This window comes from Labeo rohita, chromosome 4 (genome assembly GCF_022985175.1).
Source record: "Labeo rohita strain BAU-BD-2019 chromosome 4, IGBB_LRoh.1.0, whole genome shotgun sequence".
In the NCBI taxonomy this organism is placed as follows: domain Eukaryota; kingdom Metazoa; phylum Chordata; class Actinopteri; order Cypriniformes; family Cyprinidae; genus Labeo; species Labeo rohita.
The window spans coordinates 4,913,277-4,940,767 of NC_066872.1; the positions used below are offsets into that span (position 1 = coordinate 4,913,277).

The following is a 27,491-nucleotide window of genomic DNA, read 5'->3' on the forward strand; positions in this document are numbered from 1 at the left end:
GATTAATTTTCACTTCATTAATTGTTTATATTTACCAAGGCCATGCCTGCATATATAAATTCATATTAATGGGAAAGAATTTCCTAATTGAAATGCCTCATTTTGTGTTAAATTCAACAGAAACTTATTTATAGCTGTTTATCCTTTTTCATCATGTTTTTATTCAATTTTATCAGTCTGTTTAACAGAGGATTGGACGCTGGAAAACTTCTTGAAAACTCACAAAGACAACATGAAGACAGCTAAATATATTTTTGAGGGCAACAAACATAAAGACACAGATCTTAAGGCTGTTTACACAGAACTGTTCATCACAGAGGGAGAATTGGAAAATGTCAATCAGGAACATGAGATTCTGAAGATTGATGATGCTTTCAAAAATAAAAAAACACAGGACAAACCAATCAAATGCAATGATATATTTACTGAACTGAGGAAAAACAGTGAGAAAAAGACTGTGCTAACCAAGGGAGTCGCTGGCATTGGAAAAACTGTCTCTGTGCACAAATTCATCCTGGACTGGGCAGAAGGAAACACCAATCAAGATATACACTGTGTGTTCCTGTTTCTATTTAGAGAGATCAACATGATTAAAGACAGAGAGCTCAGTCTCCATGAGTTTCTGCTGAAATTTTATCCTGAATTGAAATACCTGGAGACATCGAAGTTATATAAGAAATATAAGCTAGCATTTATATTTGATGGACTTGATGAGAGTCGTCTGCCATTGAACTTTAAAAGCACTTTAAAAACACTGAACACTGTTGAGGAGAGAGCATCTGTAGATGTGCTGTTTATAAGTCTGGTCAAAGGGAATCTACTTCCATCAGCTCTTGTCTGGGTGACATCACGACCAGCAGCAGCCAATCAGATCCATCCTCAGTATGTAGGTTTGTTCACAGAAATACAAGGATTCACTGACCAACAGAAGGAGGAGTACTTCAGAAAGAGAATCAGAGATGAAACTCAGGCCTCCAGAATCATCTCACACATTAAGACGTCTCGTAGTCTCTACATCATGTGCCACATTCCTGTGTTCTGCTGGATCACGGCCACAGTACTTCAAAATATTCTTATCAAGAACAGTGAAGAGAACATTAGCACAACACTCACCGAAATGTACATTCACTTCCTGCGGATACAGATGAACATGAAGAGTCAGAAGTATGATGAACAAGAAGAAAGAGAACATTCAGAGCACTTGCAATTAAATAGAGAGATGATTTTGAAGTTAGCCAAGCTAGCATTTGAACAGCTGAAGCAGGAAAACATTGTGTTCTATGAAGAAGATCTGAAAGCATGTGATATTGATGTGAGTAAAGACGCTGAGTTCACAGGAATGATTGCTGAGATCTTTAAGATGGAAGATGTACTTTATAAGACAAAGGTCTTCTGCTTTGTGCATCTGAGTGTTCAAGAGTTTCTTGCTGCAGTGCATGTGTTCGTCTGCTACCTGAACAAGAAAATGCGAGACATTTGGTTTTTCTTTAAAGATTCACAAACTACAGTCAGACAAAAGCTTCAGTTCTTCTTCAGAAATGTCAGATTTCATGACTTAACAAAGAAGGCCACAGATAAAGCAATGCAGAGTACGAGAGGACATCTGGACCTGTTCTTGCGGTTTCTCATGGGAATTTCACTGGAATCCAGTCAAAATCTGCTCAAAGGCCTGATCACAGACACTAAAGACACCAGTGTGAGCATCAGAAAGATAAGTACACACATTAAACAATTACAAAAACAGGACATCTCAGATGAAACTTCAGTCAATCTATTTTACTGCTTACTTGAGCTCAAAGATCATTCATTATATGAGGAAATCCAGAGTTACCTCAGTTCAGATAACCATACAGGAAGAAACCTCTCATCTTCAATGTGCACAGTGCTGACCTACATACTGCTTATGTCAGAGAAGGTGCTGGATGAGTTCAACCCAAAGAGGTTCACGTCATCATCTTCAAACTACAAAAGACTTATTCCAGCTGTAAGATGCTGCAGAAAAGCACTGTAAGTAATTTAATTGACTGCTGTTCAAATAAACATTTGTTCTATATCAATAAACAATTAAATGTTAAAATACGATGCAAAATATCATGCCTGGATTACGAAGGGTATAATAAATTATTGCAGAAACTGAACTTCAGAAAATAGTCTGACTAAACATTCTGTTTTGGCAGATTTGATGGCTGTGGTCTTAATGAAACATGCTGTGAAACTGTGTTTTCTGCTCTACAACAATCAAACTCCCATCTGACAGAGCTGGACCTGAGTAACAATCACCTGCAAGATTCAGGAGTGAAGATGATTTATGATGGACTGAAGAGTCCACACTGTCTACTAAACACACTGTGGTTTGCCTTTCACTTTCACTGAATCACAGTTGTTCAAATATGTGGATGAATAGGTGTTATAATAACTACAGTCATGTGAAAAAGTTAGGACACCCTATTGAATTTCATGGTTTTCTGTAAAAAAAAATTATCTGGTCCTTGGCATTGTCCTGTTGCATCACCCAATTTTGGCCCAACTTTTGATGTCAGACAGATGCCTTCGCATTTGACTGTAGAATACTTTGATATACAGAGGAGTTAATGGCCAACTCAATGACTGTGAGGTAGTTCTTGGGTTGTCTGCCATTTCTCTGAGCTTTACGTGGTCTGATTTTAGGGTGAATTTTTTGGGACGTCCACCTCCTGGAAGGAGAGGTGTCTTTTTTAAATGCCTTCCACTTGTGAATAAACTTCAAATTGTTTGGAAATGGCCGTATTACACTTCTCAGATTGTTGTCAGCAACAATTGCTTCTCTAAGATGATTGCTGATGTCTTACATCCTTGGCAATGTGTTAACACACACCTGAAGGCTCCAGACCAGCAAACTGCCAAAGCTTATGCTTTTATAGAGGCGCTCAGACTTGCTGATTATCAGTTAATCAAAGATATTTAATTATCAGTGCTTGACTGTTATTTACCTTCTTAATTCCAATGTTAACAGTAAGGGTGTCCTAACTTTGTCACACATGGCTTTTCTATTTTGGCTTTATTGTTGTTCAGTGAATAATGACACGGTGCAATTTGTCATGTGTTGTTGTTCATATTAGGTTTTATTTTCAAAATAAGACCAGCCAAGCACCTTTTTTTTTTTTTTTTAAATGATGTCCTGATACAGAAAACCATGGAATTCAATAGGGTGTCCTAACTTTTTCACATGACTGTATATCTAGTAGATATTTCCTGTCTATACTGTAGTATGAATGTATCAGGACACAAAGCAGGCAATGTCCATGCAAAAACATGATGAGAAAGCAGTCATGATTCCCAAGCATCCTGGAAAAACTAGAATTTTGCAATGCTGTTTTCCAACTATGAGGATGAAATAATACCTTTTTAATTTAATTTACATTACATTTAATAGTGTCTTTGTAAAAAATTTAGGAACAAAAACAAAACTCTATTTGAGCATTGAGATTCACAGTGTTGCGATCCACACCCATATGCTTAAAAGTATTGTACACAATAAAAATGCTGTACAACACAGTTTAACCCACTTACAATAAAATAATCAAAAACACCTGAACCAGCTAATCAAGGTCTTACTAGGTACACTTAAAACTTCTAGGCAGGTGTGTTGAGACAAGTTGGAGCCTTAAACTCTGAAGGACACCAGCCCTCCAGGACCAAGTTTCATGATGTAAGCTTTTATTTGTTCTGGAAAGTTTAGTTTGTGCCATATAGATAATCAAAAATAGGTTCATAGTGTTGTTGAAACAAAACTGTCATTGTCATTGGTTTTGCCAGACATTTAGATTTTTTACCTTTGACCTTCATCTTTTTCTTCTTTTATTTTCTATTCCGTATCTGTCAGAGGTAGAATCAGATCTAAAAGTTTCAGATGAAGAGTCTGTAGAACTATCGTAAAAGGATTGTGAATAACTACTGTATCAAATACTTAAAAAATCTAACTACATTATAATAAACTACTCGGTATTTTTTGCCAAGCTTAGACAAGCTTCAGACAGAATATATATGTATATATATATATATATATATATACACATATTGTTTCCTCTGTATCACTATTCCTCAATTTATATAACTCGCCATCACATTTTTAACACTATCAACTTAGAAAATTAGTCACTGTCTGCATGCTTTTGTTGCTGTAGGTATGCAGATTGCTTTGGTGACATACGCACAGGTATGATCGCGGGATTGTATTTTTCCCCTGTTTAAACTGAGAGGAAAGCTAAATTAAAGCTGCAAGCAGTGATGAAAGGGCCCTCACACCCGGGCTCACTGCTGACTGGTGGCTTTAGGAATATAGCAATTGGTGGGCAGTATGCTTTTAATAGAGTAAATACAAAAGGAATATATCAAAGTCATTTATATGTGCCAAACTTCCTGCTGCCAGCTGGTGGCACTATGCCTATAACTGAATATTGGCATGTAGATGTGTTCAGGCCAGCACTTTTATCAAACATATGAACTTTGGTGGAGATTGAACATGGTATGCTTGAGTTATTGTTAGACATGACATATCCTGCTGAATATTGGCCTTTAGGTGTCTTCAGGTCAGGACTCTTCCCAAACGTGAAGTTTGGTGCAGATCGGGCATTGCATGTTTAAGTTAGTGTAAAACAAATCATTTCCTGTTGCCAGCAGGTGGCGCTATATTTTGCTGTGCTTTTAATAGTCCATCACAGTGTTAAACATGTCGCTTCCGGCTGGTGTTGTCAGCAGGTGGCGCTATGGTTATAACTGAATATGGGCATGTAGATATCTTCAGGCCAGGACTCTTATCAAACATGTGAAGTTTAGAGCAGAATTACAACAACTTCCTGTTTCATGGCTTTGACAACATGCTTTAGCACTTAGTAAGTGTTGCAAGCATGTTTGAGCATGTTTTTAACAAGTTTAGTGCTCAATGGCTTATTTTAATGTGTTGCTAATAGTGTATCACAGTGTTAAACATGGCACTTCCTGTTGACAGTAGGTGGCGCTATGACTATAACTGAACATCAGCACGTAAATGTGTTCAGGCCAGGACTCTTATCAAACATTTTAAGTTTGGGGCGGATTGGACATTGCATGCCTGAGTTACAGTAAGTTCCTGTTTCATTGCATTAATAACATGCTTTAGCACTTAGCTAAGTGTTGCTAACATGTTTTAGCATGTTTCCACCATATTAACACTTGTTGATACTTTTTAATATGTTGCTAGACATCCATAACAATATTAAATATGTCACTTCCTGTTGTCAGCAGGTGGCACTATGACTATAACTGAATATTGGCATGTAAATGTGTTCAGGCCAGGACTCTTATCAAATATGTTAAGTTTGGGGCAGACTGGACATTGCATGCCTGAGTTACAGTAATTTTCTGTTTCATTGTATTATTAGCATGTTATAACAAATTAGCTAAGTGTTGCTAGTATGCTTTAGTGTGTTTGTAGCATGTAACATGTTAAGTTTGGGGCAGATTGGACATTGCATGCCTGAGTTACAGTAACTTCCTGTTTCAATGTATTAATAGCATGTTTTAGCACTTAGTTAAGTGTTGCTAACATGTTTAGGATGTTTCTAGCATGTTGCTAGCCTAGTTAAAACTTGCTAAGACTTTTTAATATGTTGCTAGGAGTCTGTAACAGTGTTAAAGAAGTCACTTCCTGTTGTCAGCAGGTGGCGCTATGACTATAACTGAATATGAGCACTGACGTGTTCAGGATGTGTGAAGTTTGAGACAGACCAGACATTGCTTGCCTGAGTTACAGCAACTTCCTTTTTCATGGTGAAACATTGAAATTTGTCAGTCTGCCAGGGACACGCCCCTCAACGAAAACTCAAGATCTTCACAATTTAGCGTCGCAAAGACCTTATGATAACACTCAGCAAATTTGAAGATGATCGGATTAAAACTGTAGGAGGATTTTTTAAATACGAGGCCTGAAAATGGCAAAAACTTCTTGTCGGGTTTCAGATGTTGTGCCAGGAGACTTAGCTTGAGGCGCACTCCGTTGAAATTTTATAGGTGGTGCTATTGAGCCATTTTGCCACACCCACTTCTGAAACCCATATCAGATGTAAATTTTCGCCAAGTCTGATGCGTGTGCAATGTTTCATTAGCCCTCAAAAACGCGATTCAGCTTAATGTGAAAGCAAGTCTAAAGCAAAAAAAAAAAAAAAAAGGAATGTATCAGTATGTCTGGTAAAAAAAATTCTCAAATCGATTTATGAGGTGTTAACATTAAAATATGTTCCCATTAAATTTTTTTGTGCCTAGGGTTTGTCAACATGGAAGAAATCCAATGTGAAAATAAATCAGACCCTTGTCAATACAGGTAATAATCCCTTTCGGATGGTATTAAGATACATCCAATAGAACCAGTAGATACATCTTCAGTTTATAACCATGTGGATTTCATAATCGTAAAATATGGCATACTCTCCAATCGGCTTTGATGATTTTAAAAGAGTGTTTTGGTCACATCTTACTAGAATGAGGAAGTGTATGATAGCTGGGAAAGACATAGAACAGAAGGTAGAAAATAGCAAACATAATTTCTACTTTTTCATTTATTATAAAACAAAAGAAAAACATCACGTCATGTCGAAGATTTTGCTAAAATAAATACATGCATAAATAAATTAAGGCGGAAGATGTGTAAGAAGTTTAACAACTGACTTTCAGCAGAAATTTTAAACCCAGTGTGAAAAGCATTTATAAAAGTACATGTTATTATACGTGTTGAAACAAATTTGCTAGAATGTCTAGTTCTTTCATTGAACTCTAGATGGCGTAGGCTGACAGGTTGTTAACGTGAATGTCATCAGTTACTGCCTTATACGACTTGGCACAAGCTGATTGGTTCATGTTGCATACGCAGCCAATGAGTTTGCACCTTTACCTTTAAATGGCTGGTTGGCATTCACTCAAGCTTTTGCAGCAGCATGCTTTCAGAATTCCTCTGAAACTCTGCTAAATAAGTAAACAGTCTTATTTTAGCAGACACTTCTTATTTTAGTACTTTTGCATTTGCTAGTTTCATTTCTAAACTAGAAAACATGCAGCTGTAAAACTATTTTATAGGTTATTCATGAGAGGAGCAAATAATAACTAAGCATGTCGCATTTACATAGCAGCAGCGGCTTATAGATCATGTTTGTGAGAATACAACGCCAAGTGGAACAGTAAAGTGAATGGGATTACTTTATTTGCCCATTATGTTTTTAATATTTTTCTTTTCCATTCTCATCTATATTAAGTGTGAACGGGTTGATTTCAGAAGATGCATGCCACACTTTGTGGGATTGCAGTGGCGCTTCACAGATTTATACATAGTTTTAAGTCAAGGTGAACCCGTATAACTGTCTTCCTTATACGTCTTATTGTCATCAGGCAACTTATTACACCAAAATAACTTAATGAGCAACAGAAAATAATAAACCCGCTTATACGTGTACTCGTGGTTGAGTTGTTTGAAATTTGCTGATAAGATAATGCATGAATGGTAAGCGACATTTTATTAATTTTGCTTATTTACCAGGTTTACAGCAGATACTCTCCAAGTGTTTGTTTGCATTTGTTTAATAATAGGGCTATAGCAATTCTAAGTACTTCATGTAGCTGTTAGTAGCAGAATGCATAGCTATTCAGATCGCAATGTTGGCGAATTTATAGCATGCCATGCATAGCAAATTCATATGCAAGGTAAGAAATTCTAATATTAGCAGCAGCAGCATGCATAGCAAGTCAAATTGTTATCGCTAATATACTGTAGCAGTGGCAGCAGAAAGCGCTTTAGTGATAATGCACGCATGGTAAATTTAACTCTTTAAAGTGCAAAATGTAGTTTATTACTTTTCCTTATTCAACAGGGTTTACAGCAGATTTTGTGCAGCAGTAGATTATGCTTAGAAAATTCTAATAAAATATAACTGCTAGTGATGGGTCGTTCTTGAACGATTCATTCATTTTGAATAATTCTTTACTGTGACTTAGGATGAATGAGTCGTCTTGGGGAGTGATTTGTTCAGTTGCGGATGCGCAACATCCTATTAGGTTCTGTACTGGAATTAGTTCACCTGTTTCAAATCTTTGGGTTTTTCGAATTAATCAGTCAATTCTCTTTCCAGTTTAGACTGCATAGTTTAAGCTTATTGGGCTGTCACATGTTGAAAAATGACTCAAACCCGAAAACTTGTCAGATAAGTGATGAGGTGAGCTAATCATAGACTAAACACCCAGGTAAACAATGAATTATATATATTAATTAAAAATTATACAGATTATTTAAAAACCACTGCATGCATTTTCATTTCATTTATCATTATAGGGTAGATTTGTACATACACTGCCAACACACATTATTGTTCAAACAACATGTAAAAGTGAAGTTTGCATCCAATGACCCCTTTAAACTAGCATTGTAATATGGTTGAGCTGTTTTACATCTATAGATTTTATTTTAGGTAAGTCGTGATGATTTGGGAAGGCTAAATTGATCAAAAAGGCTGTGATTAACTTACTGTCTGCCGCTGAGTGTCTCAGGCCAAGGTCAGGCTAGGGCCTGTGGAGGCCTCTAGTTTGCCTATCGCACACTGTCGGTTCTAGGGTATGATCATCATACTGTTAACCACAGCAGGTGGTGTGTAGACCCCCATACAAGTGCACACACCCAGCATACTGAAAGTGCCTGGAGATCTTGGGGGGAATCTGGAGGCTTAGGGGGACCTGGACTAAAAGCCTGCTACCTGATCACCTCAGTGTAATTGAGTGGTATGAATGGCTTGCTAGAAAACTTTGTGATGCGGTCTTTGGTAAAATAATTAATTTTCAAAAATTAACTTAAGGCATTTCAAAACTGTATAAGTGAGTGTGTTTGTATGTGTGTTTGTTGTATTTTACACAAATTCCAGTGGTTGTGTGATCTTTCTTTCTGTCAGATATATTTTCTTTGTCATGTCAAGCCATGTTAACAGAAATAAATGTGTGTAACGGAGAGTGAGTGATGAGAGACGAGCGGATCCACAAGCAAGCTTTTATTGAAGGGACGAGACAGATACATGGTCGAACTGGCAGGGTCAAACAACATAGCAGACAGGGATATCGTAGGCGAAGCACAATCGGAGTCCGTGAGTCAGGCGGGGGTCGAACAGGAGGGCTTTTATAGTGCCGCTGATTGGTCGTGGGCGAAGTTTAATGGCTGATGGGGAATGTAGTCCGGGGTGTAGTGCAACAGTCTGTGTGTGAAAGGGTGAGAGTGACATCGGGCGATGAGCGGACAGCGGGACACCGACCAGATTCGTGACATAGCCCCCCCCCAAGGAGCGGCTTCCAGACGCTCCAACAGAATAACAGTCCAGGGGAGCGGTGGGGCGGGAGCGAGACAGGGCGAGGGCTGAAGGACCAGGTCCATGTGGGAAGCCCAGAGATTGAGGCAGGACCGACAGAGCAGGTACCCTCCAGGGCGGGGCCGGAGGCGGAGCAAGAGCCCTCCAGGGCGGAGGTAGAGCAGGAGCCTTCCAGGGCGGAGCAGGAACCCTCCAGGGTGGAGCAGGAGACGCAGGAGCCCTCCAGGGCGGAGCAGGAGCCCTCCAGGGCAGAGCCAGAGGCGCAGCGTGAGGCGCGGGTGCCCTCCAGGGTGGAGCAGGAGGCGCAGGAGCCCTCCGAGGTGGAACAGGAGGCGGAGCGGTCCTCCAGGGCGGAACAGGAGGCGGAGCAGGAGGCGGAGCAGGAGGCGGAGCAGCCCTCCAGGGTGAAACAGGAATCTGCGTCACGGTCTGGGACCTGGGGAAAGCAGGGACAGAGGAGGCGGACAGAATAAGGGGAGAAGGCGCAGCAGCCCTCCGGGGCGGGCGGAGCAGGAGACAGAGGATACAGCGGAGCAGGAGGTGCCTTGAGACCATACGGGCCCTCAGGGGCGGAACAGGAGGCGGAGCAGGCCTCCGGGCGGAACCGGAGGCTGCGCTCTCAGGTTTGAGATAGACTGGGACCTGGGGAGAACAGTGACAGAGGATACAGACAGGAAAAAGGGAGAAGCAGAGAGTTTAGCGGTTAACGCCCCCTCCATAAGAGGTTCTACGGCAGGCGCCGACACCTCTGGAGGCATTGGCGCAGCTTCTCCGATGGGGAAGGCCTCTGGAGCAGACTTGAGACCATACGGGACCTCTGAAGCAGGCTTGTGATCAGAGGGGAGCTCTGGAGCAGGCTGGAGACCAGACTTGACTCTGGAGCAGTGGCTGAAAGCTCTGCAGCAGGCTTGAGATCAGAGAGGGACTCTGGAGCAGGCTTGAGATCAGACGGCAGCTCTGGAGCAGGTTTGAGATCAGACGGGAGCTCTGGAGCAGACTGGTGGACAGACGTGGCCTCAGGAGCTGACTTGTGAACAGACGTGACCTCAGGGGCACAGTGTGCAGCCCACACACACCAGATGGCAACCGCCATTAAAGGAAGAGCAGCAGCGGGAGGTTGTGACACAGGAACCACAGTGAGTCCAGTACACTGGCTGACGCAGGAAACACAGCTCATGACTTGGAAACTTGACTTGACTCAGGAAATACAGCTGCAACTTGGCTTGACTTGGAAACTTGACTTGACTCAGGAAATGCCGCTGCAACTTTATATGGCTCTGATATGGCAGCTGTGACGTAACGGAGCTCGGTTTCCGCCGCCATTTTGTGAACGGGCTCCGCCGTCGCCGCCATCTTGTGCACAGGCTCTGTTGTCGCCGCCAGAGTATGAACGCGCCCCCCTCAATGGTTGATTTAATCCATCACAAAATATTTCAATGATTGTACAGTCTGGGAGGGTGGAATAATTAGAAATAGCCAAAAACTCACGGATGTATTGCTCGAGTGAACGTGGTCCTTGTCTGATCCGGAAAAGAATTCTGTCAGTGTCCATGTCGAATGAATGTCCGGGGTGAAAGCTGCTGGATCCTTTGTTGACGGACTGTTCTGTAATGGAGAGTGAGTGACGAGAGACGAGCGGATCCACAAGCAAGCTTTTATGGAAGGGACGAGACAGATACATGGTCGAACTGGCAGGGTCAAACAACATAGCAGACAGGGATATCGTAGGCGAAGCACAATCGGAGTCCGTGAGTCAGGCGGGGGTCGAACAGGAGCGAACGGGAGCAATACAGATAATCCAGAGAGAGTAAACGATAGTCCAGGCGAGAAGTCAGAAACACGGGAACGAGGAAACTAGAGAACGCTAACAACACAACAATACAATCTAACAGTCCGTGGTTGCAAGGGGACAGACCGGGGCTTTTATAGCGCCGCTGATTGTCGCCAGGCGTCGCGGGCGAAGTGTAATGGCTGATGGGGAATGTAGTCCGGGGTGTAGTGCAACAGTCTGTGTGTGAAAGGGCGAGAGTGACATCTGGCGATGAGCGGACAGCGGGACACCGACCAGATTCATGACAATGTGTTATGTTTTTTTTTTTACTTTTAAAGTAATATGTCATTAATAAATGTTTTATTAGGGCTAATTAGTTCTCACTTTAGATTAACTGAGGTGATTGTGGGGCCCTTTAGATGTTTTGACATGCCCTGATATTTGTGCTTATTTCAGCTACTTATACTATGGGCCAACGTATAATTTGTTTTTTATTCAGCACAAACGGTGCTACAATAATATGTGAGCAAGATGGATGTACTTATTTGCATTAAAAAAAAAAAAAAAAAAAAAAAAAAAAAAAACATGCATGGTTAGTAAGTTTTAGGAAAATAAGTGTAGCTGAAATGAGGCCATAAAACTCATACTGAATGGTCCTGAACAAGGCTTTTGAGTAATCACTCTTGTAGGCTAGAATAGTTACTTCAAAATAATGTGAAAATGATCGCGCTTACTCTTTCACAGAAAACAATATATTGATGTAAATTTTCTAAGACATGTTTTGTGATAGAAAGCCGTATGCGAGGGAGGGATAATGGCCATGAATATTTAGTGATTCACAACTGAGAGACATCAGTGTGACTGTCACTATGAGGCAGGTAACAAAGAATGTAAGGAGAATAAGATAATGGGTTTTTTTGGTCATTTGTATTTTATTCACAACACAATATAATCAAAACATACATAACGATAGTAAAATATTATTAATATACTCACTGATCTAACCACAGAGATATTAACAGACCTTGTGTCATTCCTGTTCAGCAAGTGAAACTAGTAAACCATACCTGATAATTAAGTGTTTGCTGCTTCTTTCCATGGATTTAAGATTTAAAAAAAAAAAAAAAAAAAACAGTCACAGAGCTTATTTTACTGAAAATCAGTGAAGAATAACATTTGATGTTGGTACAGCGCTCTCAGAAGTTTGAAGAGACTCCAGTAAAAATCAGCAAGATTCATCTGTAAAACAAAAAACATCTCTGAGCATGTTAATATCAGAAGAATCAGTATATAACGATCTTGTAGTCACAGATTCACGCATACTTTGTACTATGTAAAAAGGACATTTTATATCTGAGAAACAAATTATGGTTTATAAACCATATAAAACTCTATTTGGAAACAAAGTATTAATAATAAACATGATCTAGACATACTTCCTGGCATTAATCATGTTACAGTGTACACTCATATTACTTTTATATCGTAATTTGTTTTATATTATATAGAACATCAAAACTAAGAAATTTAGATACAAGCTACCTATCATTGTTAAAATGTTTCACTTGATTTCAAACATGTTAGCCAAGAATCATAGTTTAGGAAAAACCAAGGTAGTAAATGTGTTCAAGATTATGTCAAAATAACATGTTAAGTAATGCAAAAAAGACGCATTACTTACTCATCAGACTGATCTCCTCTTCTGGATCAGCCGCGCGTTGCGTTGTGTTCTTCATCTGACGTGAATTCTGTGTTATTCCTCTAAGCATGTCTTCTTTTTTCTGAAGGTAATTTCTTCTATTTTTTTCATCATGCCTTCTTCCAGAGACGAACAGTAGCCTAGATAAACTTGATGAAATGTCAAGCTTTGTCTAAGATGATGTGGGCGCTAACAGGCGGCGCCGCACACGTGGCTATTTATCATATCAAAAGCAAAAGCAGCTCATGGGCGTGATCGCATTAAAAATAATTAGCTCTGAGGGAAAAACTAGGCATCACGTTGGTTTCACGCGGATTACTTTAGCACAGGATATTTGATTTTGATAAGACTTGATTTATTTAAAAGTAGAGATATCACGCTTTCTATAGATATATCTCTCCTGTCTGTGTGCAGAGTATTCACTGAGATTAGGTTCATTTTATTGACGCATTTCTAAAAGCTGTTCGCGGAGACAGTGAAGACTTATAACCGCCGCCCACTATAGAGGCATGTAACTATATATGTGAAGATGAGGAGGGGCGCACCAACTAAAAAGAATTCTTAGTTTAGGTTTCCCAGCATGTTACCACAAACACAAAGACTTAAATTAGGTTTTCTTAAACCCTTTTTAATGATATAAAGTTTCAGACATCAATGATAGAGAAAAAAACATATCCAGTACAATCTTGCACATCTACATACAAAACACATGGATTGGAGAAAGTAAATTGAGGCCTTGAGACGAAGAACCATACAAGTCCATATTTTCAAATTTTGAGTAATAAGATTTTTTTCATTTGGATTGTGAACATTATATTATATATTTTTATTTTACTTAAAAATAGACAACAAAAGCTTCTCAATTCTAAGGAGATAACATTTTTCTGTGTCAGTATTAAAAATCAAAAGTTATTGTGATTTATATTTCTGAAATGTGGAAGAACGGTATATGTCCAGTTAGTGTGGAATAACAGTATAACTCCAGTTCATCATATCACTTTAAACCACTAAAGATCTGATTCCTTTATCTTAGTTTTAATACAGTAACAGAAACTTCAGGTTAATATTAAGCATTTCTTTCTAGTTTATTATTATTATTATTATTATTATTATTATTTAAAAACAGAAAATACAGTATGAACAATGTATAATACATAGAGATTCTTACAGTACAGGCAATAACAATGAATTATTAACAAAAAATAATAAATAAATAAAAACAATAAATACAATGCAGACATACATCATAGCTAAATATTATTCAACATATCATAAGGTATACAAGATATATCATAATTTTCTCAACTTTCATTTCGACCTATTCATGACTGATCTATAGTAGACGCCCAGTAGGCTAGGCTACACACAAATATAACTGTAACAAGTTAGTCAGATATCAGGATATCTTTGATCACTTCTTGTATGTTTAGATAGCTCCAATAGTGCACCTTGTCGTTTATTTAGAAAAGCTGGCGCAGCGCACCTGTGTATATACTACTTCAAACTGTTCTCGCGCTCCGCCATCTCACGATATAAATAAATATATAAACAAATAAACTCTGCTTGCCATACTTTACACCGGACTGGCGGGAAATATGAAAGAATACAGCTTTATTATATATGGTATGTGGTTTATTTTGATAGGTTAACTGTTTATGCGGTGTTTAGCGCGTTCAGAGAGAAAGAGAGATCACATCACATATACGGTTCTTCCACTCAGCAGTTTGGGTGGATTTTTCCCTGGTTTTTGTTCTCCTCTTCAAGTCAAATATGGTTTTCCAGCATCCCTCAAAGCCTTCCTTACTCTGTCCTTCCATGTGGTCATGTCGGCTCTCTTTTTTTGCCGAGGTTTTGCCTTTTAATGTCCGAAGCGGACATGACAGCAAGCGCCATCTCCATTCTTCTTTGTGGACATAAACGGTTTTTCTGCGTGACGCTATTTTAACGTTTAAAATGCAGACTCTTGGTCGCGCGAAAATGTCCCCAAACTGTTTCTGTATACAAAGTTCACACATACAATTAATGTCACGTGGTTATCTTATTTTTTGTTTTTTTGGACTTATACGGTTGTTCGTCGCACACACTCAATTAATCACCAACAAAATAAACAAAATCAAAAGAAGTTCAGTTCAGAGATGCAGACAAACTCTGTTGGGTATGTACAAGGAAAAAAACCATAAAAATTGTACCAGTCAATGTTTCGTATCCAAAGTCCTGTCTCACTGATGAGATGAAAGAGAACAAAAAAAAACAAAAAAAGAGTGTTCTTCAGACAATCCCAAAAAAATGGCCCACAGAGTCAAAACCTTGTATTCAGGACACACGATAATCCACAAAGCAACTGCAGCACAAACGATCCATTGAGAAAGGTTTTCTTGACATCCATGATAATAAAGCCTTTGCTATTCATGTGGTTTCAAACCCAGATACAAAGTAATATTTAAAAAGTCCACCTACAAAAGAACAAAAACCTAGCATTAACTGGAAAGCTCACACTTCAAATTATGCAAATCAACAAACAAAGAAAACACTGAGGTCAAATAAATCAAATACACAAAAGAGCAAAAGGAGGAACAAAACTTACATGATTGAGCTGGAAACAAAGTTTCTCAATCAGGACTCCACATGAAATTTGTAGAGGAGCTAGGGCACTACCATGCTTTCCTCTTCCAAACAAATCTAACTACTTTTACTATGCTACCTGGTTAAATACTTGAGGTTTTAACCTTCAAGTGCCCCCTAGGGGAGAGTAGGAATGAGTAACAGTCACTCCCTCACATATTCCCTTTGAATCACAAAACACATCTTAGAAAATTTAAATCAGTATATTGTGTGAATGGGATGATTGGGATGTGAAAGGGATGATTTTCACATTATCTTGTGAAAAATTATCTTGTGTAAAAAAAACCTACCACATCCAGATCTCAAAAGTCTTGTGAACTAATGGTCTGAACGGGTTTCATGGCCTTATTTCAGTGACTTAAACATTTTAGTTTTTCACTAACCACACATACACATAGTTTTCTCAAAAACACAAACATGCACATTAATGTTTCTTGCATATTATTGTAGCCCAGTTTGTGCTGATTACAATCAGACTTTAGCCTTTACTATGTTTTTAAAATACTGAAAAAAGCACAAATGTCAGGGCATGTCAAAATTTCTCTGGGGTGCCAAAACACCCCAGACCCCAGAGGGTTAAATATTAAATGCGCAATTGAACAGTTGATTAACAAGTTGTTAAAAAGGATAAAGAAACAGTATCAAAGTCTTTACATATGAGCTGTTTAAACAACAATAATTAACTGTTAATGAAAAACACATTATTTAGTTTTAATTTATTAATGTGTTAACAACATAGAAACTACTATTTGTAAACAATTGTTTGTAAATGCTTTGTTGTATAATTTGTACTTCATTAGTCTACACTTATTATAAAATGTTACCAAAGTTGCTTAGGATTGTGTAGAAGTACATTAATCCATCCCCAATGCTAAACATAACCAATGTGATTTACTGCTTTACTGACTAAGCGCGCCTCATAAACGCATTCGATTAATCATGCAGCCCTAATATATATATATATATATATATATATACAAATACTCACTAAATTACATTGATAAAATGTCAATTAAGATTAGCTGTGACAGTCAATGATAAACTCACTTTTGTATATAATATATAATAATTTAAAAGCTGTTTGTGATGGGCTTTGGCTCGTCATGTGAATTTTTTTTTTCTCATCACCACCTGCTTTTGGTGGTTATCAGTGTATTACAAAGGTATAAAACAGATTTCAGTACTTTAATAGGTTGGTATGTTAATGTTATATCAGTTAATGAAATTATGGTATTTAAATGTAAAATCTAAGTTAAAACCGTAAAACCAAAAACATTGCTACCATTTTTTTTTACCATAAACTTCCAGCAACCACAGCTGGCGGATTTTTACCATACATTTTAGTTTTGTTTTTTTTTACATTTACAGTTGCCAATAAAGTCTAATTCTGTCTAACACTGTATTTAGAACAAACATGCACTGCAGATTATAAATGATATAAACTGATAAATTCACATTAATATGGCTGTTTGTTTTGTTCTTTACACAGGCTGTGTGGATGTAATCTCACTGCTCAGTCATGTGAAAGTTTGTCTTCAGCTCTACAATCCTCAGATTCCCATCTAAATGTGCTGGACCTGAGTAACAATGACCTAAAGGATTCTGGAGTGAAGCTGCTTTCAGATGGACTGAAGATGGACTCTAAGCTGAAGATACTGAGGTTTGAATTTGAAATACTTGATAATAATAATGATAATAATAATAATAATAATAATTATTATTATTATTATTATTATTATTTTTGGTAAGTCGTGATGATTTGGGAAGGCTAAATTGATCAAAAAGGCTATGATTAACTTACTGTCTGCCGCTGAGTGTCTCAGGCCAAGGTCAGGCTAGGGCCTGTGGAGGGCTCTAGTTTGCCTACCGCACACTGTCGGTTCTAGGGTGTGATCATGTAAGGATCCATTCGCTGGCCCAAAGGCAGAGTCCAGCGACTTGGTTGAAGGTTTAATGCATGTTCGGTCTTTTAACAGCGCTTCTGCAAAATCCACTTAATTTATCAGGATTTGGTTTCAATTTTAATCTAGCTCCATGTTTAATCTGACTCCAATTACATGTGATCGTAATTTAGGCGGTTTCTCTAATTTAAACTAATCACAAATACAGATTGTCTTAATTTGGATATTTGATTATTCTGGAAATCCCATACTTTTAATTATTCGTTCATTAAGGACCTAATATCGCTTTGCAATTCACTTGGCCAACAGTGAACGCACAACACAAGCTCGCCAGTTCTGGACTTACTCAGAGGATGAGGGGTGGTTATAATACATTTTATGCAGACTGCACCCTGCAGCTCTTACCATAAAGTGTATTTTTTCTATAATCATGAGAACTACAACGTGTTAAGCCAGTGACAGTAAGTAATCGGAAGCCCTTAATGGTGTTCCCCATGGTCCAACCATTGGTACTTCGGTATGATCCATCCTGGATGCAAACTTTGTGGAAAATATCAGACTACACTTTAATCTACTAGAAATAATGATTTCAGAAGAGATCAGATTGAATCAAATAGAACAGTTTATTTGTCAGGTAAAATGTATCACGCCAATTATACAATTAAACAATGAGAATCCAATTCAGAATTAAATTCAGTTTCAATTCAAATAAATACATAACATCAATTACTCAAAGATAAATCTAAAAGTGGGAGATGCATACCTGAGCGCAGAGAGCATGTGAGAGGTTTGGAGGCAAAGCAAACAAATCTTCCAATCAGTTGTAAAAACATAAAGACCTTTTGGTTTGCCAGGAGATCTCATGACCCAGGGTCACACCTGGCTGGAGATTCTCACCCGACCCTAAGGGGAAAACACACCCCTCAGCAGCAAAACACAATTCTACAAAAGTGTTCAGTCTTCCTCATAATATAGGTGGCTGCTGTGAAATTGAGACCATTTTACCAATCGCACTGAGACCTTTAGAACGATACCAAACATGAAAGGGAAAATTCAACATATTCACAAAATGTAACACATATAGTATACGGACATTCTTATTGACTTTCAGTGGAATCTTTTGGGGGAAAAGTGTGAGATGCAGGGAGGGGATAGGACAGGGAGGAAGGGGGTTGTAAATGAGCAATAGGGGTGGTGTTGTTTGCCCTCTTTGAAGATCTCTTCTCCAGATTAGTTTTATTGTTTTGTTGCATGGCATCTGTTTTGTGTCAGTTCCTGGACTTTAAATTCATGAGGAAATAACTTCACACCTTACAATCATCATACTGTTAACCACAGCAGGTGGTATGTAGACCCCCATACAAGTGCACACACCCAGCATACTGAAAGTGCCTGAATATCTTAGAGGCTTAGGAGGAACTAAGCCTGTGTGTGTTGTATTTTACACAAATTCCAGTGGTTGTGTGATCTTTCTTTATGTCAGATATCTTTTTAACAGAAATAAATGTGTTATGTTTTTTTTTTTTTTTTTTTACTTTTTTTTTTACTAAAGTAATGGATCATTAATAAATGTTTTATTAGGACTAATTAGTTCTCACTTTAGATTAACCCTCTGGGATCTGAGGTGATTTTGGGGCCCTTTAGATGTTTTGACATGCCCTGACATTTGTGCTTATTTCAGCTACTTATAACATACTACATACATATATATATATATATATATATATATATATATATATATATATATATATATATATATATATATATATATATATAAATACTCACTAAATTACATTGATAAAATGTCAATTAAGATTAACTGTGACAGTCAATGATAAAATCACTTTTTGTATATAATATATAATAATTTAAAAGCTGTTTGTGATGGGCTTTGGCTCGTCATGTGATTTTTCTAATTTTTTGGTGGTTATCAGTGTATTACAAAGGTATAAAACAGATTTCAGTACTTCAATGTTAACGTTATATCAGTTAATGAAATTATAGGATTTAAATGTAAAATCTAAGTTAAAACTGTAAAACCAAAAACATTGCTAACATATTTTTTAATGTAAAACTCCGGCAACCACAGCTGGCGGATTTTTACCATATATATATATATATATTTTTTTTTTACATTTACAGTTTATAAACTATTTGTCAACTATAATTTTGGAATGATTTGAAGTGGTTTGCTGTTGTATACTTTTAAAAAATTGTTGCCAATAAAGCCTAATTCTGTCTAACACTATTTAGAACAAACATGCATAAAACATGCAACTAATAAATTCACATTAATATGGCTGTTTGTTTTGCTCTTTACACAGGCTGTGTGGGTGTAATCTCACTGCTCAGTCATGTGAAAGTTTGTCTTCAGCTCTACAGTCCTCAAAGTCTGTCCTGAGAGAGCTGGACCTGAGTAACAATGACCTGCAGGATTCTGGAGTGAAGTGTCTTTCTGGTGAACTGAAGTTTCCAAACTGTAAGCTGGAGATACTAAGGTTTGAGTTCAAATACTTGATTAATTCTTTAGCATTTTTTTAAGTTAATTACTAAAAACAAAATCACACTGTTAAGATGTATTCTGTATGTAATTACTGTGTTCTTGTTGTTTAGACTGTCCATGTGTAATCTCACTGCTCATTCTTGTGAGAGTTTGTCATCAGTTTTGCAATCATCAAACTCCATCCTGAGAGAGCTGGACCTGAGTAACAATGACCTGCAGGATTCTGGAGTAAAGTATCTTTCTGATGGACTGATGTTTCCAAACTGTAAGCTGGAGATACTGAGGTTTGAGTTCAAATACTTGATTATTTTTTTAGCATTCAATTGTAAGTTAATTACTAAAAACAAAATCACACTGTTAAGATGTATTCTGTATGTAATTACTGTGTTCTTGTTGTTTAGACTTTCCGTGTGTAATCTCACTGCTCAGTCCTGTGAGAGTTTGTCATCAGTTTTGCAATCATCAAACTGCATCCTGAGAGAGCTGGACCTGAGTAACAATGACCTGCAGGATTCTGGAGTGAAGTATCTTTCTGGTGGACTGATGTTTCCAAACTGTAAGCTGGAGATACTGAGGTTTGAGTTCAAATACTTGATTAATTCCTTAGCATTCTTTTGTAAGTTAATTACTAAAAACAAAATCACACTTTTAAGATGTATTCTTTATATAATTACTGTGTTCTTGTTTAGACTTTTCACGTGTAATCTCACTGTTCAGTCTTGTGAGAGTTTGTCATCAGTTTTACAATCCTCAAATTCTGTCCTGAGAGAACTGGACCTGAGTAACAATGACCTGCAGGATTCTGGAGTGAAGCTTCTTTCTGATGGACTCAAGTCTCCAAACTCTAAACTGGAGATAATGGGGTAAATGGTTTTCCATAAAATTACTAACAAAACGCTACCATAATAAATGTCTGCTGAATTTTGTTATCAGATGTTGCATTTGCTCTCAATGAAATGCCAGAACAAGAGACAAAAACATTTGCAGACATTTTCATATTTACAATAATTAATAGTTTTTATTAACAGATGTATATTTGTAGATGTGGATTTTACTAAGAATAAAATAGCCTGACACAATTACTAAACTGCTGCATTTTCAGAGATCGCTTCTGACAACACTGCATGAGCTAGCAGCACTATCAAGCGGCTGTGTGCAGGACACCTTGAGCATCTTAGCTAGGGTCCAAAATTAACCTGGATCTAGTGAGTCATGAAAAGTGTGTTATTTGCACTTTCTAAAATTCTAACAATGCATGGTTGTAAGAATGGGATATGACTTAGTGTGCGCAAGAAACTCAAATCTCAGAGCGATTCAGTTTGCACTAAATGCTGTTCCATGTTAACTAATTTCTGCCAGTTTGAGTCATTTATACTACAGATTTGAATAGTAAAAATGCACCAAACATCTTCATAAATTTGTAATGAGAACTGTTTATAAATGTGTTAAAGCATCAAGAATCCCCTGCAGTTTACTTACAGAGCAAACAGGTCTGGGGATGATGCAGTCAATATGGGATTGCACTGCATCCTTCAACATCTGGACCTATGCAAGGATCTTGTTTGTGGACTTCAGCTCTGCTTTCAACACCAATATTCCAGATATCATTCAGAATAAACTGTCAGAGCTCTCTGTACCCACATCCATCTGTCAGTGGATCACCAGCTTTCAGAGATGACAGTGGACTTCAGGAGGAACACCCCTGCCATCTGCCACACCTTCGGTAGCACTGCCCACTCGTTCATCATCACCCGAGTTCTAATCTGTTGCACCTGGACCTCACTGAGCCATGCCCTATTTAATAGACACTTGCACATTCACTTATTGTCTGGTCTACCGTTTACATGCTGACTTCCTTGTTCTCTATGCTGTTTCCACGTGGACCGCTAAATTGTGCTCTGGAGATTGGCGTGGCTCAATACCTGGACTCTGTGTCATCTCAATGCTACAACACCATTCAGTTAAGAACTCATTATTCTGCTTTTCACCATGTTGTTCACCAAACAAGCTCGTTAATAAAACATTGGATTGGATTGCCCTTCACCTCTCGTCTCCTCCATCTCAGTGTGTGTGTGTTTGTGACAGAAGACCAGACTGCTACAACAACAAAAGATGAACACCGAAACACCTGCTGCAACGAGACAGCGCTGTTGGGAGCCTACAGACAGGGACTCAATCCGGATATTCGCTCCGCGATGGCTTTGTACAATGACAGAATTGGACTGGAGTCCATTCTGCAGAGAACCACTCGAGTTTCCCAGCGTCTAGCCACCTGCCAGCCCTCAGCTCGCCTTGGTGGCTGCTAGCTCCCCAGTACCAGAACCCATGCAAATCCTGAACCATCCTTCACCCCGGAGATCCCAGCTGAGTACATGGCATTCCAGCATGTATTCAGCAAGCAAGCAGCCACCCACCTACCACCGCATCGGCCATGGGATTGTGCCATTGAGTTGCTACCTGGGGCCCAGCTCTCCAAGGGGTGAGTATATCCTCTGTCCATCATGGAGCGCCAGGCAATGGAGTAGTATATTGCGGAGGCTCTGAGTCAAGGATTCATCCAACCATCCACCTCGCCAGCCACTTCCAGCTTCTTCTTCGTGGACAAAAAGGATGGAGGTTTACATCCCTGCATTGATTACCGTCAACTCAACTCTCAGATCAAGCAACAACCATCCCCGCTCCCTCTGGTTCCAGGCACCCTCGAAGAGCTTTGTGGAGCCTAAGTCTTCACGAAGCTGGATCTGCGGAGTTCTTACAACCTTGTTAGTTTTTGTGCGGGAGACGAATGTAAGACGGCATTTGTGACACCTAATGGCCACTATGAGTACTGGGTCATGCCGTACGGCTTATCCATTAGCCCATCCGTCTTCCAAATGTTTATGAACGAGGTGTTCCGGGAGTTCCTCCATCAGTACGTGGTTGTCTATATTGTTGTCGATATTCTGATCTACTCCCGGAACTTGGCCGAACATCGCCAACATGTCCAGCAGGTTCTCCACAAACTACGTGATCACAGTCTCTATCTCAAACTTGAAAAAGTTCCATTGTTCATCCATACAGTTCCTGGGATACATCATCACTGCCGAGGACGTGCAGATGGATCAGGGGAAAGTTTCCGCTATTCAAGAATGGCCACAACCCCTCACTGTTAAAGAACTTCAACGTTTCCTAGGATTTTCCAATTTCTACAGACGCTTCATCAAGGACTACAGTTCCATCATGGCTCCGTTAACCTCCCTCCTGAGGGGTAAACAAAGCTCTCATCTGGAACCCCTCTGCTCACAAAGCTTTCCAGCAGCTTAAGGAGATTTTCAGCACCGCACCCTTACTACATCACCCAGATCCCAAACTTCCCTTTACGGTAGAAGTCGACGCTTCCACCACTGGAGTGGGTGCGGTGCTGTCCCAAGCGGTCGGCAAGCCTCCTCTCCTCCATCCCTGTGCTTTCTATTCTCGAAAGCTATCTCCGGCGGAGCAGAACTATGATGTCGGCAACAGAGAACTACTGGCCAACAAATTAGCCCTGGAGGAGTGGCGCCACTGGTTGGAGAGATCAACTCACCCATTTACCATTATCACAGATCACAAGAATCTCCAATACCTTCGGGAGGCAAGATGGCTCAACCCCAGACAGGCACGATGGGCATTATTCTTCACACGTTTTAACTTTAAAATCACCTACTGACCCGGTTCCAAAAAAAAAAATCTGCTGACGCTCTATTACGACAGTTCTCCGCTGATCATCCTGTTGAACTGGAAACCATCATACCCTCCAACCTGATCATCAGCCCCATCCTCTGGGAGCAGGACAACAACAACAGGCACGCCACCCTCCAGGAGCCCACTCTGCCGGAATGCCCAGAAGGTAAGATCGTTGTTCCTCGTTCCCAACAACTAACCCTTCGGGAGAGCGAGAGTGTGGGACTCAGCTCATCACCATGTCCAGCGGGTTGTTCGACAACACAAGAGGTTTGCCGATGTCAGGGGAAGACCTGCTCCCGCTTACCAACCTGGGGATCAGGTCTGGCTATCGACACGTGACCTTCGTCTGCGTCAGCCCTGTCGCAAGCTAAGTCCCTGCTTTATTGGTCTGTTCAAGATCCTGAGGCGGATCAACAATGTCACCTTCCAGCTTCAGCTCCCTCCCAGGAACCGCATACACCCCACTTTCCATGTGTCACTCCTTAAACCCTTCTATCCCTCTGCCACAGACACACCGGGAGCTGAAGCAGAACCTCCTCCTCCAGAAGTCCTGGATCCCGAGATGACATCCTAGATCCCATCTTACTTCTGGACTTCCATAGGAGTCACCTGGATCGTCCTGCCGTGGTCATGTAAGGGCGTCGGAAGCCGCCCCTGGAGGAGGGGGTAGTGTCAGGCATTCACCACAGCCACCTCCATCTGCCACACCTCCAGTAGCAGCGCCCACTCATTCTTCATCACCCGATTTCTAATCTGTTGCACCTGGACCTCATTGAGCCACGCCCTATTTAAGAGACACTTGTGCATTCACTCATTGTCTGGTCTACCTTTCACATGCTGACTTCCTTGTTCTCTATGCTGTTTCCATGTGGAATGCTACATTGTGCTCTGGAAATTGGCGTGGCTCAATACCTAGACTCTGTGTCATCTCAACGCTACAACACCTTTCAGTTAAGAACTCATTATTCTGCTTTTCACCATGTTGTTCACCAAACAAGCTTGTTAATAAAACATTGGATTGGATTGCCACTCACCTCTCGTCTCCTCCATCTCAGCATGTGTGTGTTTGTGACAACCTTATGGTTCAAAAGTTATTAGCATAAAATTATTAAAATTTTGGACAAGTGGTGGCGCTAGAGAGTTTGAGTTAGAGACTCCAAACTTGCTGTGGTTGATGTTGGGACTGTCATCTATCTTCTGTGCCAAATTTCACAACTTTTCACAACTGGGCTGTCATAGACTCAAGTGGAAGAAGAAGAAGAAGAAGAAAAAGAAGAAGAGGAAAGCCAAAGGTTACAAAAGGAGACATCGCACCTTCGGTGCTTGGCTCCTAAATAGCTGCAAGCAGCAATTATGGGGCCAAGCACAAAAGAGGCACAATGAGGAGATAAGCATGGCAGAGAGCAAGAGACCAACTACAACAGTGAGTTATTAAAGCCATTTTAGGATATATCAATTGAAATAAAAAAATCATAAATACAACCAATAATAATATAATTTAATGGCTTATCACTTTTGTCCAGTAGGTGGTGCTGTTTTCAAATTAATATGGTGTGTTCTTTGTGAGGTGACAATGACACACACAGTTTGGTGTCATTATGTCAAAGCTTTACAGAGATAGAGCCTCAGAGTCATTTTGGCATCATGCCTCAAATGTGTAGTGGCACTGTACAAAAAATGGTTTTATCTGTCGCCACAATTATTTTGTCAGCACAGTCTGAAGATGATTTGAGTTAAATTTGGTGAAAATCTGACCAACAGTCAAGGAGGACCAAGTATGTTTTGTACATTAATCAAAATACCGGAAAGGAAGTTTGGCCAACTGTGGTGTAATTGGTATGTATGTTGTTGGCATGACCCAAGGAATATTTTGAGACCAGTTTCATTACAATAGGCTAATGTAAGCAGAAATTATTGGCATTTTTGCAAATGTCACTACAATATTTGGCCACAAGGTGGCCCCCAAACGTTTTGAGTACTGTCAGACACATACCAAGTTTCATAACGATATGTCAATGCGTTCTTAAAATATAGTATTTTTTGACAAAATTTTGATATCGGAAAATTAGGTATGGTTCGACTCGCCATGATGCAGGTTTTGTGATTTTTGGCCAAACCATTCAGAAGTTATAAACAAAAATAACCATTTTTCATATCTCCTCACCAAAAGGTGGCACTGAAACCCAAGGAATGTTTAGAGACCGGTTTCATTACAATAAGCTAATGCAATTCAGAGGTTATTAGCATTTTTGAAAATTTCATTATTAATGTTTAATTAATGGTGTATTACTTCTGACCAATAGGTGGCACTTTTACCAAATTGATGTGGCGTGGTCAGTGTGAGGAGATACAGTCTTTTTTTGGAGATACAGCCTCAGATACAAATTGGCATTTTTCCAACAAATTTGTTAATGTGTTAAAAACCATTTCGTCTATTGGCACGAAATCCATAACTTTTTGTCAGCACGGTCTGAAGATGGTCCGAGTCAAATTTGGTGAAAATCAGATAAATAGTTTGGGAGGAGTTTAAAAAACTATGTTTTCAACATTAATCAAAATGGCGGACAGGAAGTTCATCCAATTATGGCATAATTGGTATCAATGATTTTAGCATGATCCAAGGAATATATCAAGACCAGTTTCATTAGAGTAGGCCAATTTAAACAAAAGTTATAAGCAGTTTTCTAAATTTCATTATGATTACGGATTTCGGATTACATCCGAACTTTTTGAGTACTGTCAGGGCATGGTGCCGAAGACACATACTGAGTTTTGTAAAGATATGTCAATGTGTTCATAAAATAATTGGATATGGTTGGATTCGGCACGATGCACCGAATCTAAAGAGACAAGTTTTATGATTTTTGGCCAAACCTTTGAGAAGTTATAAGCAAAAATATCCATTTTTCATATCTCCTGACCACTAGGTGGCACTGGACCGAAACACTGCATGTTTCTAGCCTCATGCCATGCTTGTTATTACACACACCAAGTTTGGTCTCAATACACCAAACCGTTGCGGAGATATAGCCTCACCCTTTTTTGCGTGCTTTTCGTATAATTCATTTGTGCATTATTCGAGTACGGTTTGAATATTCAACTTGAATTCCATAACTTTTTGCCAGCATGGCCTGAAAATGATCTGAGCCAGCGGTTGTGTGTTTTACTATGCCTTTCTGTCCGTGTCCTACTGGTTGCGGATTCTACCTTTCCCCTAATGATCGGCACAAACCCTGTGTTCAATGCTTGGGGCGTGAGCATGCTGATGCAGCGTTCGCTGAGGGAGGTTGTCAGAACTGCAAGGACATGCCCTTGGGCACGCTTCGCTCGAGAGCCGCGTTCTTTTCGAAGAAGCCGCGGCGCGCCTCAACTGCTTCCCGCTCTGGTCCTTCTACTTCCGGGTACAAGGCCACTGCGATGTGCGTTGAGGAAGAGCGACAGGTGTTGAGCGACGCTTTGCCGGGTACGTCCTCGCAAACCGTTCACCCTGTGTGTCCACCGATTGAGTCTCCAGACGATTTTGAAAGCTTGTCTCAGTATGGGCTGGATCTTTGTTCGGGGCTCCTGCTGAGGAAAAGGCAGTTTCGGTAGCATCGAGGGAGAGCTGTCAGAGGCTGACGTCACGGGTGAATTTGCCGCTCCGGCAGTTGAATCGCAGTCCATGGCGGAATGGCCGCCGCACTACAACGGGCAGCCAAGGAGATCGGGGTTGTGTGAGTTCTTCCGCCCAGCCCTGAGCCTTCAAGGCTGGATGACTGGTTCCTGGGCAGTGGACGTGACTCGAGGCCACGTTCATCTCCGGTCCCGTTATTCCCGGAAGTGCATGAGGAGTTAACAAAGTCTTGGAAAGCCCCTCTGTCGGCTCATTCAGGATACGCTAATTCCCTGTCCCTCACCACCCTCAATGGCGGTCCAGCGAGGGGGTACATGGAGGTCCCCCAGG

General features: G+C 39.8%; 1 protein-coding gene across 1 annotated transcript in view; it reads left to right on the forward strand.

The window, feature by feature from the left end:
• Window positions 1–27,491, forward strand: part of LOC127164363 (NACHT, LRR and PYD domains-containing protein 12) — a 92,329-nt gene that overhangs the window by 42,209 nt on the left and 22,629 nt on the right. The window contains exons 5-11 of the mRNA XM_051108270.1: window positions 177–2,007; window positions 2,178–2,351; window positions 16,932–17,102; window positions 19,668–19,841; window positions 19,957–20,130; window positions 20,248–20,421; window positions 20,536–20,709. Of these exons, the coding sequence (XP_050964227.1) occupies window positions 177–2,007; window positions 2,178–2,351; window positions 16,932–17,102; window positions 19,668–19,841; window positions 19,957–20,130; window positions 20,248–20,421; window positions 20,536–20,709 (2,872 nt within the window). The remainder of the gene's footprint in view (window positions 1–176; window positions 2,008–2,177; window positions 2,352–16,931; window positions 17,103–19,667; window positions 19,842–19,956; window positions 20,131–20,247; window positions 20,422–20,535; window positions 20,710–27,491) is intronic.